This window comes from Tachyglossus aculeatus, chromosome 9, assembly GCF_015852505.1.
Source record: "Tachyglossus aculeatus isolate mTacAcu1 chromosome 9, mTacAcu1.pri, whole genome shotgun sequence".
Lineage (NCBI taxonomy): Eukaryota > Metazoa > Chordata > Mammalia > Monotremata > Tachyglossidae > Tachyglossus > Tachyglossus aculeatus.
Window position 1 is genome coordinate 2892078 of NC_052074.1, and position 17023 is coordinate 2909100.

Sequence of the window (17023 nt, forward strand, 5' to 3'; positions counted from 1 at the left end):
TCATTCATTCATTCAATTGCATTTATTGAGCGCTTACTGTGTGCAGAGCACTGTATTAAGCGCTTGGGAAGTACAAGCCGGCAACATATAGAGGTGGTCATTCATTCATTCATTCAATCGTATTTATTGAGCACTTACTGTGTGCACAGCACTGTACTAAGCGCTTGGGAAGTACAAGTCGGCAACATATAGAGACGGTCATTCATTCATTCAATCGTATTTATTGAGTGCTTACTGTGTGCAGAGCACTGTACTAAGCGCTTGGGAAGTACAAATCGGCAACATATAGAGACGGTCATTCATTCATTCAATCGTATTTATTGAGCACTTACTGTGTGCAGAGCACTGTACTAAGCGCTTGGGAAGTACAAATCGGCAGCATATTGAGATGGTCATTCGTTCATTCATTCAATTGTATTTATTGAGCGCTTACTGTGTGCAGAGCACTGTACTAAGCGCTTGGTAAGTACAAGTCGGCAACATACAGAGATGGTCATTCATTCATTCAATCGTATTTACTGAGCGCTTACTGTGTGCAGAGCACTGTACTAAGCTCTTGGGGAGTACAAATTGGCAACATATAGAGACGGTCATTCATTCAATCGTATTTATTGAGCGCTTACGGTGTGCAGAGCACTGTACTAAGCGCTTGGGAAGTACAAGTCGGCAACATATAGAGACGGTCATTCATTCAATCGTATTTATTGAGCGCTTACTGTGTACAGAGCACTAGACTAAGTGCTTGGGAAGTACAAAAAGGCAACATATAGAGACGGTCATTCAATTCAATCATGTTTACTGAGCGCTTATGGTGTGCAGAGCACTGTATTAAGCGCCTGGAATTGGCAGAAGCGTAACGAGTTGGCAGTCTAGACGACGAGACGGACATGAAGGTGGACTTGGCCTGGGTCCAGACATATAGAGACGGTCATTCATTCATTCAATCGTATTTATTGAGCGCTTACTGTGTGCAGAGCACTGTACTAAGCGCTTGGGAAGTACAAATCGGCAACATATTGAGATGGTCATTCGTTCATTCATTCAATTGTATTTATTGAGTGCTAACTCGACTCCAGACGTCACCCCAAAACCCGTCGGACTCCCCTCTAATGGGAAGAGTTGCCATTAGGTTGCCAACTTGTACTTCCCAAGCGCTTAGCACAGCGCGCTGCGCACAGTAAGCGCTCAATCAATACGATTGATGATGATGATGGTGATGATGATGATGAAGAGTTCCTCCCGGACAGGTAACCCCGCAAACGGTCAGAAATGGAGCCGCATCTCAGGGGGGCCGGGACAGAAGTCTCCGGACGTTTCAGATGGAGCGGAGCCGTGTTACATAAAGGGTGCGTTTCCCCGTATGCAGGGCAATATCATCATCATCAATCATATTTATTGAGCGGTTACTATGTGCAGAGCACTGTACTGAGCGCTTGGGAAGTACAAATTGGCAACATATAGAGACAGTCCCTACCCAACAGTGGGCTCACAGTCTAAAATATAAATAGCGATATCTCGTGGCCGATAATTAATGAGGCCTGGAGGGATGGGGGGACACTAGGGGAGATGCGACGTTGCCATGGAAACCCAGCGGTTCACGCATCCGCGCTCCGGCAGGGCCGGAGTGCGTTGGGAGGCTTTGGTCATTTTCCTTTCTGGGATTTGGGGTGCCGGAGATGTCGTCCCTTCTGGCTGATCCTGCTGCGGCGATGGTGGAGGACAAGGTGGGAGAGCTTGTCTCCCCAAGACTGTTGGTCCAACTTGTACTTCCCAAGCGCTTAGTACAGTGCTCTGCACACAGTGAGCGCTCAATAAATAGGATTGATGATGATGATGATGTTGGTAAAATTCATTAGAGCCAAAGGGCAGCCTCTCCCAGCCTGGTTTGAGTTGGTGGTGCGGTCAGGGATTCGCGCAGCTGTCAAGGTAGTGGCTTTGGATGTGTGCGTGTCCGGGGGATGCGTGTCGTCGAGAAGGATCTGGGCGCCTCTATATGTTGCCAACTTGTACTTCCCAAGCGCTTAGTACAGTGCTCTGCATACAGTAAGCGCTCAATAAGTACGATTGATGATGATGATGATGTTGGTAAAATTCATTAGAGCCAAAGGGCGGCCTCTCCCAGCCTGGTTTGAGTTGGTGGTTTGGTCAGGGATTCGCGCAGCTGTCAAGGTAGTGGCTTTGGATGTGTGCGTGTCCGGGGGATGCGTGTCGTCGAGAAGGATCTGGGCGCCTCTATATGTTGCCAACTTGTACTTCCCAAGCGCTCAGTACAGTGCTCTGCACACAGTAAGCGCTCAATAAATACGATTGATGATGATGCATAATAATGATGGCATTTGTTAAGCACTTACTATGTGCAAAGCACTGTTCTAAGCACTGGGGGGATACAAGGTGATCAGGTTGTCCCATGTGGGGCTCACAGTCTTCATCCCCATTTTCCAGATGAGGTAACTGAGGCTTAGAGAAGTGAAGTGACTTGCCCTAGGTCACACGGCAGACATGTGGCGGAGCCGGGATTCGAACCCACGACCGCTGACTCCAAAGCCCAGGCTCCTTCCACTGAGCCACGCTGCTTTTCTTCATTTCTTCAAGCGCTTAGTACAGTGCTCTGCACACAGTAAGCGCTCAATAAATAGGATTGATGACGATTGGTGATCCCGCCCCCCTCTCCCTCTCCAAAGATGATGGCACCGAGCAAGCCCGCACCATGTGCTGAGCGCCGGGGGAGAGGCCGGGCTTTCGGATCGGAAAGCTTCACCCGGGGCTGACCACCGATCTTATCCCCATTGTTCGGAGGAGAGAACTGAGGCCCAGCATGGTTAAGCGACCTGGCGGTCTCTCAAGCAGTCAGTTGTATTTATTGAGCGCTTACTGTGTGTAGGGCACTGTGCTAAGCTCTTGGGAGAGTACGACTCAACAGTCCTTAGACTGTCAGCTCATTGTGGACAGGGACTATGTTTATTTTTGTATCGTGCTCTCCCAACGCTTAGTACTCTGCACACAGCAAGCGCTCAATAAATATGATTGAATAATAATGATAATAATAATGACGGCATTTATTAAGCACTTACTATGTGCAAAGCACTGTTCTAAGCGCCGGGGAGGTTACAAGGTGATCAGGTCGTCCCACGGGGGCTCACAGTCTTAATCCCCATTTTACAGATAAGGTAACTGAGGCTCAGAGAAGTGACTCGCCCAAAGTCACACAGCTGACAAGTGGCGGAGCCGGGATTCGAACCCACGACCTCTGACTCCAAAGCCCGGGCTCTTTCCACCGAACCACGCTGCTTTTCGAATGAATGCAAGACAATAGAGCAGACACATTCCCTGCTGTCCGGCACCAACCCAGTGCTTGTCTCAACCCCAGCACTTAGTACAGTGCTTGGCACATAGTAAGCGCTTAATGAATACCGCAATTATTATGATTATTATTATTAGTACAGTGGCCTGCACATAGTAGGCGCTCAATAAGTACCATGGATTGATTGCAGTGAGGAGAGGTCACTGCTCACAAGCGTCCCTGACCTCTGACCCCACGACTGCGAACTCTCTACTGTTTTGAAGGAATAAACGAAGCGACTTTGGTCAAACTCGTTATCTTTGCCCCTGAGTCTGCCTAACCCCGACCGTTAGATAATTGGATTTATCGCATTTGAATGAAAAGGAATAAATCGCTTTTGTCCGATTGTTCCCCTGCTCTTTCAAATCCCATTCTGCGGTAAAGAATTGGACCTTGATCGATAGGTTTAAATATCATTGATCGGAAACAAAATCAGTGAAAGCCTGTACCGACCTGATTGGATTTCCCTTTCTGGCTGAGATCCATGAGGCTCGGGGGATTAAACGGGGGAAGGTTTTTTTAAAGAAAAACAAAACAAAACCCCCAAATCTCTCTTAAATCCCCGGCTGCCTTGCTTGTAAATGATTCTATTGGATTTGCTACCTGATTAAAAGAGAACTGGCCTTGTGGATAGAGCCCAGGCTTGGGAGCTAGAAGGACCTGGGTTCTAATCCTGCCTCTAATCCAGCTGTGTGACCAGGGACAAGTCACTTCACTTCTCTGGGCCTCAGTTCGGGAAAATGGGGATTAAGCGAGCCCCATGTGGGAATGGGACTGTGTCCAACCTGGTTAGCTTGTATCTACCCTAGCGCTTAGAACAATGCTTGATACGTATTAAGCGCTTAACAAATTATTTTATTTTACTTTATATTGTTAATATGTTTTGTTTTGCTGTCTGTCTCCCCCTTCTAGACTGCGAGCCCGCTGTTGGGTAGGGACCGTCTCTAGATGTTGCCAACTTGGACTTCCCAAGCGCTTAGTACAGTGCTCTGCACACAGTAAGCGCTCAATAAATGTGATTGAATGAATGAATGAACAAATAATAATAATAATAATAATAATAATAATGGCATCTGTTAAGCACTTACTATGTGCAGAGCACTGTTCTAAGCGCTGGGGGGGGGATACAAGGTGATCAAGTTGTCCCACGTGGGGCTTACAGTCTTAATCCCCATTTTACAGATGAGGGAACTGAGGCTCAGAGAAGTTAAGTGACTTACCCAAGGTCACACAGCAGACACGTGACGGAGCCGGGATTCGAACCCATGACCTCTGACTCCAAAGCCCGGGCTCTTTCCACTGAGCCACGCTGCTTCTCTTAATACCATCATCATCATCATCATGAGAGGTTAGTTGGGGAAGGAGAGAGGTTGGGGGGCAAGGGGGGCTCCCCTGTTCGTTATGTTGAAGCACCAGAGGAGATACAGTCCCCCCTTAGCTGATGTCTTTGGTCACAAGGTAGGGACAGGGAATGAGGAAGCCATCTTAATTGTGAAGAGTCCAAATTATTGAAGTGGTATTGCCCCCTTCTATAATAATAATAATAATATAATAATAATCATGGCATTTATTAAGCGCTTACTACGTGCAAAGCACTGTTCTAGGCACTGGGGACGTTACAAGGTGATCAGGTTGTCCCACGGGCGGCTCACGGTCTTCATCCCCATTTTACAGATGAGGTCACTGAGGTGCAAAGAAGTGAAGTGATTTGCCCAAAGTCACACAGCTGACAGTTGGTGGAGCCGGGATTTGTACCCATGACCTCTGACTCCAAAGCCCGGGCTCTTTCCACTGAGCCACGCTGCTTCTCTAATGATGATGGCATTTATTAAGCGCTTACTATGTGCAAAGCACTGTTCTAAGCACTGGGGAGGCTACAAGGTGATAAGGTTGTCCTACGGGGGGCTCACAGTCTTAATCTCCATTTTACAGATAAGGGAACTGAGGCACAGAGAAGTGAAGTGACTTGCCCAAAGTCACACAGCTGACAAGTGGCGGAGTCTGAATTTGAACCCATGACCTCTGACTCCAAAGCCCGGGCTCTTTCATTCATTTATTCATTCAATCATATTTATTGAGCACTTACTGTGTGCAGAGCACTGTACTAAGTGCTTGGGAAGTACAAGTTGGCAACATCTAGAGACGGTCCCTACCCAACAGTGGGCTCACAGTCTAGAAGGGGGAGACAGACAACAAAACAAAACATATTAACAAAATAAAATAAGTAGAATAAATATGTACAAATACAATAAATAGAGTAATAAATACGTACAAACATATATACATACACTGAGCCACGCTGCTTCTCTAATGATGGCATTTATTAAGCGCTTACTATGTGCAAAGCACTGTTCTAAGCGCTGGGGAGCTTACAAGGTGATCAGGCTGTCCCACGGGGGGCTCACAGTCTTCATCCCCATTTTCCAGATGAGGGAACTGAGGCCCAGAGAAGTGAAGTGACTTACCCAAAGTCACACAGCTGGCAATTTGGCAGAACAGGGATTTGAACCCATGACCTCTGACTCCAAAGCCCGGGCTCTTTCCACTGAGCCACGCTGACGCAGTTCCTGTCCTACAAGGGACTCACAGCCTTATCCCCATTCTACAGATGAGGCACTCAGTAATTAATAATAATGTTGATATTTGTTAAGCGCTTTCTATGTGTCGATTGACTGAAGATCCTCTTTCTGCTTCGAAGGGGCTGAATGAAGGAGCATATCCAATTGAGCCCAGGTATGTCCCTTTCCCCTTCTAATAATAATAATAAAATAATAATAATAATAATAATGATGGATGGCATTTGTTAAGTGCTTATTACTAGTGCAAAACACTGTTCTAGACTGTGAGCCCGTTGTTGGGTAGGGACTGTCTCTATATGTTGCCAACTTGCACTTCCCAAGCGCTTAGTACAGTGCTCTGCACACAGTAAGCGCTCAATAAATACGATTGAATGAATGAGTTTGTTCCTCAGTGGGTGGGGGAGAAGCAGCATGGCCAGGTGGCTAGAGCCCGAGTCTGGGAGCCAGGAGGGCACGAGTTCTAATCCCCCCTCTGCCACTTGTGTGCTGTGTGGCCTTGGGCAAGTCACTTCACTTCTCTGGGCCTCAGTTACCTCTTCTATAAAATGGGGACGAAATTGTGAACCCCACGTAGGGACAGGGACTGTGTCCAACCCAATTTTAGACTGTGAACCCACTGTTGGGTAGGGACTGTCTCTATATGTTGCCAACTTGTACTTTCCAAGCGCTTAGTACAGTGCTCTGCACACAGTAAGCACTCAATAAATACGATTGATTGATTGATTTGCTTGTAATAATAATTATAATAATAATGGCATTTGTTAAGTGCTTACTATGTGCCAAGCACTGTTCTAAACGCTGGGGAGGTTACAAGGTGATCAGGTTGTCCCATGGGGGGTTTACAGTCTTAATCCCCATTTAACAGATGAGGGAACTGAGGCCCAGAGAAGTGAAGTGACTTGCTCAAAGTCACACAGCTGACAACCGGCAGAGCTGGGATTTGAACCCATGATCTCTGACTCCAAAGCCCGGGCTCCTTTCACTGAGCCACGCTGCTTCTCTACCCACCCCGGCGTTTACTAAAGTGCCCGGCACATACTAAGCGCTTAACAACTAGCATCACTATTATCGTTTTCCCTACACCTGACAGGAGGAACACACACAGCGCCGCTTGTATTAAGAAACATTTTATTAACAAAACAGTAAAGTCCACTTGCTTAGCATTTCCAGTAATGGAGAAATAGGCCTTGCGACAACGAAAGAAAACCCTTAAATAGCAATCACACAAAGCACTGTAAGATTATAGGGGCATTTCTGACCTCTCTCTGATGTCGTGGTGGGGCGGGGAGGGGGACGGCGGTGGAGGGGCCGGGTCACGAGGGGCCTCACGCATCGCTTCGGGCTTTCATTTTTAAAAAAGGCAGCACGTTACAGGGATAGAAAAGAAGCCATCTCAGTCGGACACGCGCGGCGCAGAGGTGAAATCGAATTGCGGTTAGGTAGTTTGAGACGGTAAAGATGGTTGCCGTCGGGTTCTCCCACCGTGCGCTCCATTTTCCGTCCCCCCTCCGCTCTGGGTGACCCCTGACCTTTGCCCCCATGGGTGGGGGGGGCGGTCAGGACTCGGTTCCACTCGCTCCCAAGCTGGGATTTCCTCCGGCCCGGCCACCACGCGCCCGGAGTTTTCCCGCCCTCCGCGGGCAGCGAGGTGTGAGGCCCGTCCGGCTACGCTACGGAAGAGGAGCCGGCCGTGGGGGGACTCTGGGGTTGCCCGCTGATTCTTGCTTTCGCCTTCGTCTTCCCTGAGTTCAGCTGAAATCTGGCGGGGTCCAGCCGGGCCACCCGGGAGAGCTGGCGGGGTTAGAAAAATAGATATTTGGGGGGGTGGGGGTGATGGGGGGCGGCTACTGAAATCAGATCGTGGAGGGCCCAGAGAGCCGGGATCTCTCGGGGGTGGTCCCCCCCCCATTTCCGGCTTGGGGCCGGGGGAGGTCGGTGGAAGGAAACTGGAAATTCCTGATGGAAAAGGGGGAGTGGGCGTCCCAACTCCCGAGCCCCCGTCAGTGACCTCTTGGCAGCAATGGAGCGCGTTTTGACACCCCCCCCCCTTCGTGTCCTCCGTCCCCCATCCCGGCGGGGTTCTGAGATTTATTGCAGTGAACCCCCGGAGCACCAGACGGGCCGAGAAAGTCGGGGGACGGGGTCCCGGCCTCGGCTCGGAGGACTTTCCGGCCGGGCCCTCTGGGGTCGGAGCGAGTCGGGATCGGGGCCTTGTTGGAGCCAAGCGGGTTCCTTAAAGACGCTCGGCTTCCCGGCACCGTTTCGGGCGCGCCCGTTGGGCTTGGAAGTCGGGCCCGGTGGTCTGCCCGGCTCTCGGGGGTCTCCTCCCGCGGTTTGGTGAATTAGGGCGAGTGTGGGATGGGGAGGGCTGCGGGGGGGTGGGATATTTTACCATCAAACAAACGTGACTATGGCCAGTGGCTACCCAGGTCGGGGGCGGAGGGGAAGGTGGGAGGAAGTTTACAAGGGATAGATATATATTATATATTTATATACGTTTCGCTTTCTAATCCACTTCTTCCGTACAAACTACTAAAACTCAATTGCACCGAACAGAGGCTGTACAGGTAAGAAAGAAAGAAACCAGCGGACTCGCTCTTTATTGACACATCCCCCGTTCCACCCCCGCGCGCCGCAAATCAAACGGAGGAGGGACGGGGCGAGGGGAGAGAGACAGAGAGAAGTGGTGGCGGTTGGGAAGGGCGGAAAACTCAAAGGGGGAGTCGGAGGTTCCAGATGGAGTAAAACTCTCTATACCTAGCAATACTAAGAGAACATCAAACTTTACCCAAAATGGCCGATGAGCGGATATAGTTTGCATCGTCTATACAACAGGCTATAAAACGTCACTGATCACGGTCCAGAAAGCACACAGAGATGTGTTTTTTTTTTTCGTTTTATATAAACATATGTAATAACGTAGTAAGCGTGCATGAAAATTTCCCAACGATCGCATCTATGCCCTCTCGCTGCGTTTCTGCCGGGGTACGGTTTGGAAACGGAGTGTCCTCCGGCCAACCCCCCGTCTCCCCTCCCGACCAGGAAAGGGGTAGGGCGGTGGGGTCGGGGGACGGGGGAGCGGTCCCCGCGTCAGTCTCCGGAAGAGGCGTCGAGGGCCGGGTGGGCGTGCGGGTCCCCCACCCCGCCGCCGTGCCTCGGCCCCCCACGCGTAGGTAGCTCCTTGTCGATTGTGTGTCACGCTCCTCTTGTGCCTCTGCCGCGTGCGGCGACGCTCCTCGGCTCCGCGGGGGCAGGGGGATTTCGGGGGGGCGTCCCTCCCAAAGGTTCCGGGGCCGGACCGTCCCCGCGCCGCGGCCCTCCCGACTCGGGTCCGTGTGTGCTTCGTACAAATTGTGGGGGGCGGTGGGGCGGCGAGGCGGTGGTCCTGGGGTGGGGGACGACACGGGGCGGGGGACGGGGGGACGGGGCGGGGTGGCCTTCGGGTCTCGGGGGTCCGGGCGAGGGTCCGCGGGGCGAGCCCGCCGCTGGGATCAGACGTAGTACTCCTTGTCCTTGTTCTTCTTGCTCTTGGCGGCGGCCTTGGCCCCGCCGCCCCCGCCGGCGGCCCCCGCGGCCTGCTTGTCTTTGACCACGGCGCCGTTACTCTGGGCCGAGTTGCTGATGTAGTTGCGGCTCTCGTCGACGTGGTAGGAGCCCTCGTCGCGGTTGCGGTACTTGTACATGGCGTAGAGCAGGATGAGGATGCACAGGGCCGCCGCCGCCACGATGCCCACCACCATGCCCGTCGTGCTGCTCGACTCGCGGATCACCTCGGCCGAGCCCGGGAACTGCTGCTCCCGCCCGCCCGCCCGCGTCGGGTTGGCTGTGGGCACGCGGGGGAGAAGAGAGGGGAGGGAGGGGGACAGAAGTTAGCGTCCTGTTTCGGGATCCTTGTACTTCCCGAGCGCTTAGTACAGTGCTCTGCACACAGTAAGCGCTCAATAAATACGATTGATGATGATGATGATCCGCCCTCCCACGGGGGGTGGCCATGGTTGGGCGCCATCTTGTTTCAGGGAGAGAAGCGGCGTGGCCTAGTATGGTATTGGTTCAGCGCTTACTATAATAATAATAATGGCATTTATTAAGCGCTTACTACCTGCCAAGCACTGCTCTAAGCGCCGGGGAGGTTACAAGGCGATCAGGTTGTCCCACGGTGGGCTCACAGTCTTCACCCCCATTTTACAGATGAGGGAACTGAGGCACAGGGAAGTGCCCAACGTCACGCGGATGCCGGCATTTGAACCCGTGACCACTGGCTCCAAAGCCCGGGCTCTTCCCACTGAGTCACGCTGCTTCCATGTGCCATGGCCTAGTGGATAGAGCCCGGAAGGACCTGGATTCTAATCCTGGCTCTGCCACTTGTCTGCTGTGTGGCGACGGCAAGTCACGTCACTTCTCTGGGCCTCGGTTTCCTCATCTGTAAAATGGGGATTGAGATGGTGGGCCCCATATGGGACAGGGACTATGTCCAACCCGATTTGCTTACCGTGCCTGGTACGGTGCCTGGCACACAGTAAGAGGTTAAGAAATACCACAATTATTATTATTATTATTATTATAAATTTACTGGTTGAACAAGAATGCAATCTTCAAATGGTCTTTTATGCGGTCGGATCTGTGACCCTGGGACACCTGATATTTGCCCCAACCCCACAGGATTTATGAACATATCTTTAAATTAGATATAATAGATTACTGATTGATTCGTGTTAATGTCTCTCTCCTGCTCGAGACTGTAGGCTCATTACAATTCTGTATTGTCCTCTCCCAGGCGCTTAGTACAGTGCTCTGCACCTAGTGAGCCCTCAATAAATACGAATGATTGATTGAAGAGGGCCGCGCCAACGTTTCCTGAGCCACGAAGCAGCGTGGCTCAGTGGAAAGAGCCCGGGCTTGGGAGTCAGAGGTCATGGGTTCTAATCCTGCCTCCCCCACATGTCTGCTGTGTGAGCTTGGTCAAGTCACTTCACTTCTCTGAGCCTAAGTTCCCTCAACTGTCAAAGGGGGATTAAGACTGTGAGCCCCACGTGGGACAACGTGATCACCTTGTAACCCCCCCAGCGCTTAGAACAGTGCTTTGCACATAGTAAGTACTTAACAACATCATTATTATTCAGCGCTTAGAACAGTGCTTTGCACATAGTAAGCGCTTAATAAATACCATCAAAAAAAAAAAAACAGGAGTGAGGGAGAAGCTGGGCTGGGTCGGATCTGAAGTCAACAGGAACTGTGCGGCTGTTTCCTTTCTCAGATCTACGTGCCAGGCACTGTACTAAGCGCTGGGGTAGATTATATATATATATATATATATATATATATATATATATATATATATAGTTATAGTTATATATATAGTTTTTTATATATATATATATATATATAGTTTTATATAGTTATATGTTGCCAACTTGCACTTCCCAAGCGCTTAGTACAGTGCTCTGCACACAGTAAGCGCTCAATAAACACGATTGATTGCTTGATTGATACGAGAAGCAGCGTGGCTCTCCGGAAAAAGCCCGGCCTTGGAAGTCAGAGGTCACGGGTTCTAATTCCGGCTCCGCCCATTGTCAGCTGTGTGACTTTGGGCAAGTCTCTGTGCCTCAGTTACCTCACCTGTAAAATGGGGATTAAGACTGTGGGACCACCTGAGCGCTTTGTATTCATCCCAACGCTTAGAACAGTGCTTGGCACATAGTAAGCGCTTAACAAACACCATTATTATTCATTATACGAGCTAATCGGGTTGGACGCCGTCCGTGCCCCACGTGAGGCTCACAGTCTCAACCCGATTTTACCCATGAGGTAACTGTGGCCCAGAGAGGTGACGAGACCCAGCATTCATTCATTCAATGGTATTTATTGAGCGCTTACTGTGTGCAGAGCACTGTACTAAGCGCTTGCACTGTACTAAGGCAGGTGGCGGAGCCCCAGATTAGAACCCGGGTTCTTTCCGCTAGGCCGTGCTGCTTCTTCGGAAGGCCGGGCTTAGAAGCGGGGGCTTGAAGCCTCCTTAGATAACTTCTCCCACCTGCTAGGACGCTTTTAATTTTAGACCCATTTTCACAATGAGCTCACTCGGGCCATCTGCCTTTGAAACGGGAGGAGGGAGAGGGCGAGAAGGAGGAGGAGGAGAAGGATGGGGAGAGGCGGCCTGTCCTCGCCGTTTAACTGACAGGATCTGCTCGGAGGGAACACCGAACTATTCCAAGGCGGGCCGCTAAAACGGGCTTTGGATTTCGGCTTTTTTTTTTTTTGATGTTCCCTTCTCCGGCCTAGCTGCCCCCTCTCACGTATCTGTCGGAATGGTTTGAGAGGGCACGTCGCCTGGAGACACGAGACAAAGACTTCGGCCCAAGCGCCGGCTGGGATGGGAATTTAGGGTCTGAAGAGAACTAAGAGGTGGCGGTCGGAGAAAAACTTCGGCTCAAGCTCCGGCCAGGATGGGAATTTTGGGTCTGAAGAGAACTAAGAGGTGGCGGTCGGACAAAGACTTCAGCTCAAGTGCCGGCCGGCATGGGAATTTTGGAATTGAAGAGAACTAAGAGGTGGCGGTCGGAAAACTTCTTCCGCATCCGTCAGGGAGACGCTTCATTTCTTTTCCGCCACCAGACCTAAGACTCGGGGAGAGTGGTTTGGCCAGCCCGAGGAAAGAGGCTTCTTGAACGATTTAGCTCGTCTCGGGACGATCAGCTTTCAGTTCCGTGGCACTTTATGTCCCTATCTGTAATTTATTTCTTTATAACAATAATAATTTTAATAATTTTGGTATTTGTTAAGCGCTTACTATGTGCAAAGCACTGTTCTAAGCTGTTCTAAGCGCTGGATTAGACATATTAATGTCTGTCTCTCTCTTGGGACATTCTAGACTGTGAGCCTGTTGTTGGGTAGGGACCGTCTCTATATGTTGCCGACTTGTACTTCCCAAGAGCTTAGTACAGTGCTCTGCACGCAGTAAGCGCTCAATAAATACAACTGAATGAATGAAGGAATTTGATATTTGCCCCAATCCCACAGGATTTACATACATATTAAATTATATATATTAAATTACCGATTGATTCGTAATAATAATAATAATGATGGCATTTGTTAAGCACTTACTATGTGCAAAGCACTGTTCTAAGCGCTGGGGAGGTTACAAGGTGATCAGGTTGTCCCATAGGGGACTCACAGTTTTAATCCCCATTTTACAGATGAGGTGACTGTGGCACAGAGAAGTGAAGTGACTTGCCCAAAGTCACCCAGCTGACAAGGATTAGAACCCATGACCTCTGACTCCAAAGCCCATGCTCTTTCTAGTGAGCCACGCTGCTTCTCAGCGTAACAGAGTTGTTAGTTACGTTTCCTGCCCACAACGTATTGACAGTCTAGAGGGGGAGACCAACATTAATATAAATAAATTAGGGAAATTGACACAAGTGCTCTGGGACTGAGGGAGGGGTGAATAATAATGGCATTTAGTAAGCGCTTACCATGTGCCAAGCACTGTTCTAAGCACTGGGGACGTTACAAGGTGATCAGGTTGTCCCAAGTGGGGCTCACAGTCTTAGTCCCCATTTTACAGACGAGGTAACTGAGGCGTAGAGAAGTGAAGTGACTTGCCCGAAGTCACACAGCTGACAAGTGGCAGAGCCGGAATTCAAACCCACGACCCCTGACTCCCAAGCCCGGGCTCTTTCCACTGAGCCACGCTTAGCACAGGGCTCCACACTGAGTAAGCGCTCAGTAAGTACCACTAATTGATCAATTGAGAGGACTGACTGAAATCTCCTGTTCTCCCTCCTACTGAGAAGGTGTGGCCTGTGTCTGACCTGATTAATCTGTCTCTATGTCAGAGCTTAGAATAGGGCCTGACATGTAATAATAATTATTAGTTAGGGTACTTATTAAGCGCTTACTATGTGCCAAGCACTGGGGTAGATACAAGGCAATCCGCTTAGCTTAACAGCTTAAGTGCTGTGGGGCTGGGAGGGGGGATTCATTCAATTCGATCGTATTTACTGAGCGCGTACTGCGTGCAGAGCACTGTTCTAAACGCATGGGAGAGTACAGTAGAACATTCATTCATTCAGTCGTATTTACTGAGCACTTACTGTGTGCAGGGCACTGTACTAAGCGCTTGGGAAGTACATAAACAGACACATTCCCTGCCCACCATAAATAAAGGGAGCGAATCAGGGTGACGCAGAAGGTAGTGAGATAAGAGGAGAGTACAGTAGAACATTCATTCATTCAATCGTATTTACTGAGCACTTACTGTGTGCAGGGCACTGTCCTAAGCGCTTGGGAAGTACATAAACAGACACATTCCCTGCCCACCATAAGTAAAGGGAGCGAATCAGGGTGACGCAGAAGGTAGTGAGATAAGAGGAGAGTACAGTAGAACATTCTTTCATTCAATCGTATTTACTGAGCACTTACTGTGTGCAGGGCACTGTACTAAGCGCTTGGGAAGTACATAGACACATTCCCTGCCCACCATAAATAAAGGGAGCGAATCAGGGCGATGCAGAAGGCAGTGAGAGAAGAGGAAACGAGGGCCAGGGAGGATTAGAAACCGGTTATAATTCGAGGAGGTTGCCTGAAAATGGTTTTGGATTGCAGATGGGAAGGTTTAGTCTGTTTCCAGGGTTCTCATTAGTGCTGTGAAAAGAAAATTGGAAAGGCCGAGCTTCCCGGGGTGCCTGGGAATGGAAACGAGCCCTGCCTCTGGTGCTTTTCCCTCCCAGGGAGAGGCAGGCCCTCTCTCCCTTCGGGAAGCTGGGCTTCCCGAAGAACCGGACCGCTGGGTGGTGGGGGTGGACGAAGCCAGGTGGGCCCGGCCCCCCAAAAAGCTCCCCACAGTCTTCCCCGGGGGTCCGGCCCAGGAGGGAGGGATGACTCTTCCTGCCACCCGCCTCCCCGGAGCAGTGGTACTCGTGGTGGTGTCTACTAAACGCCCCCTGGGACAGTGTGCTAAACATTCTTTTTTTTTTTTAATGGCATTAAGCGCTTACTATGTGCAAAGCACTGTTCTAAGCGCTGGGGAGGTTACAAGGTGATCAGGTTGTCCCACAGGGGCTCACAGTCTTATCATCATCATCATCATCATCAATCGTATTTATTGAGCGCTTACTATGTGCAGAGCACTGTACTAAGCGCTTGGGAAGTACAAATTGGCAACACATAGAGACAGTCCCTACCCAACAGTGGGCTCACAGTCTAAAAGGGGGAGACAGAGAACAAAACCAAACATACCAACAAAATAAAATAAATATCCCCAACTGAGGCACAGAGAAGTGAAGTGACTTGCCCATAGTCACACAGCTGACATTTGGCGGAGCCGGGATTTGAACCCATGACCTCTGACTCCAAAGCCCCGGCTCTTCTCCACTGAGCCACGCTGCTTCTCTGCTTCATTCGGGCAAGCCCGGCAGAAGCAGGGCACCTGCGCGCTGCCCGTGAGGAGCGTCGAACCTGTGAGTCGGAAGGACCTGGGTTCTAATCCCACCCCCCACCTCTTGTCTGCCGTGTGGCCTCGGGCAAGTCACTGCACTTCCCTGGGCCTCAGTTCCCTCATCTGGAAAATGGGGATGGAGACGGTGAGCCCCACATGGGACAGGGACAGTGCCGACCTGACTTGCTTGTATCCACTCCAGCGCTTAGTACAGTGCCTCGCACATAGTAAGCACTTAATACCACAATTATCTCAATCAATCATATTTACTGAGCGCTTACTGTGTGCAGAGCACTGTACTAAGCGTTTGGGAACTACAAGTTGGCAACATATAGAGACAGTCCCTACCCAACAGTGGGCTCACAGTCTAAAAGGGGGAGACAGAGAACAAAACCAAACATACTAACAAAATAAAATAAATAGAATAGATATGTAATAAAATAAATCGGGCAAATCCAACAGCCTAACCCCGCGAGGAGCTTCCCCTCTAAAGGGACTTGGACAGAACCCGGGAGTCGGAAGGACCTGGGTTCTAATCCCGGCTCCCTCACTTGTCTGCTGTGGGACTTAGGTTCTGGTCATCATCATCATCATCATCAATCGTATTTACTGAGCGCTTGTTATGTGCAGAGCACTGCACTAAGCGCTTGGGAAGTACAAACTGGCAACATATAGAGACAGTCCCTACCCAACAGTGTGCTCACAGTCTAAAATAATAATAACAATAATGTTGATATTTGTTAAGCGCTTACTATGTGCAAAGCACTGTTCTAAGCGCTGGGGTAGATACAAGGTAATCAGGTTGGCCCACGTGGGGCTCACCGTTTTTGTCCCCATTTTACAGATGAGGGAACTGAGGCCCAGAGAAGTTAAGTGACTTGCCCAAAGTCACACAGCGGACAAGTGGCGGAGCCGGGATTTGAACCCACGACCTCTGACTCCAAAGCCCGGGCTCTTTCCGCCGAGCCACGCTGCTTCTAAAAGGGGGAGACAGAGAACAAAACCAAACATACTAACAAAATAAAATAAATAGAATAGATATGTACAAGGAAAATAAATAAATAAATAAATAAATAGAGTAATAAATATGTACAAACATATATACATATATAAGTCACTCCACTTCTCTGGGCCTCGGTTTTCTCCTCTGCAAAATGGGGACGAAGACCGTGAGCCCCAAACGAGAGAGGGACTGTGTCCAACCTGATTAGACCGGATCCACCCCGGCGCTTCACAAATACTGGATGGAAGGAAAGAAAACAGCAGGGGCGGGCGGGCTCGGCCCGGGGGCCGCGGGCACGGAGAGGGTGGTGGTGGTGCCCGGGGGCGTCCGGGGCAACAACATGCACACCGAGACCGGACGGAAGGATGGAAAGAAGGTAAGAAAAAAATGCGACTAACCTAACCCACCTGAGCTCGGCTCACAAGGGTCAATGTCCTCATCGTCGCTGGGACACTCGGCGGAGGCAACCAGGATGTCGTCGGTGGTCTGCAAGGCAAACAAATCCAAAGATGGGGGTTCACTGGGGGGACTCGGGCCTTGCCTCTCGCCCCCGCCCCTTCCCCTGCTCAGGAAATCATCATCAATCGTATTTGTTGAGCGCTTACTATACGATCCCCCTCACAACTTTCCCCCCGCCATTTTGGCCTGTTCGTTGGCCAAGC

At 50.3% G+C, this 17023-nt stretch overlaps 1 protein-coding gene across 22 annotated transcripts in view; it reads right to left on the bottom strand.

Moving 5' to 3' along the window:
* Positions 1–7030: 7030 nt before the first annotated feature.
* The window catches only part of NRXN1 (neurexin 1), a 683270-nt gene continuing 673277 nt past the window's right edge, over positions 7031–17023 (bottom strand). For 9 of the 22 annotated variants that reach the window (XM_038751823.1, XM_038751812.1, XM_038751816.1 and 6 more), the window contains 2 exons: positions 16760–16847; positions 7031–9742 (listed from right to left, as the gene is read on the bottom strand). In XM_038751823.1, the coding sequence (XP_038607751.1) occupies positions 9411–9742; positions 16760–16847 (420 nt within the window). In that variant the 3' untranslated portion in view covers positions 7031–9410. The remainder of the gene's footprint in view (positions 9743–16759; positions 16848–17023) is intronic. The other 13 variants (XM_038751827.1, XM_038751825.1, XM_038751817.1 and 10 more) reach the window with 3 other exon arrangements.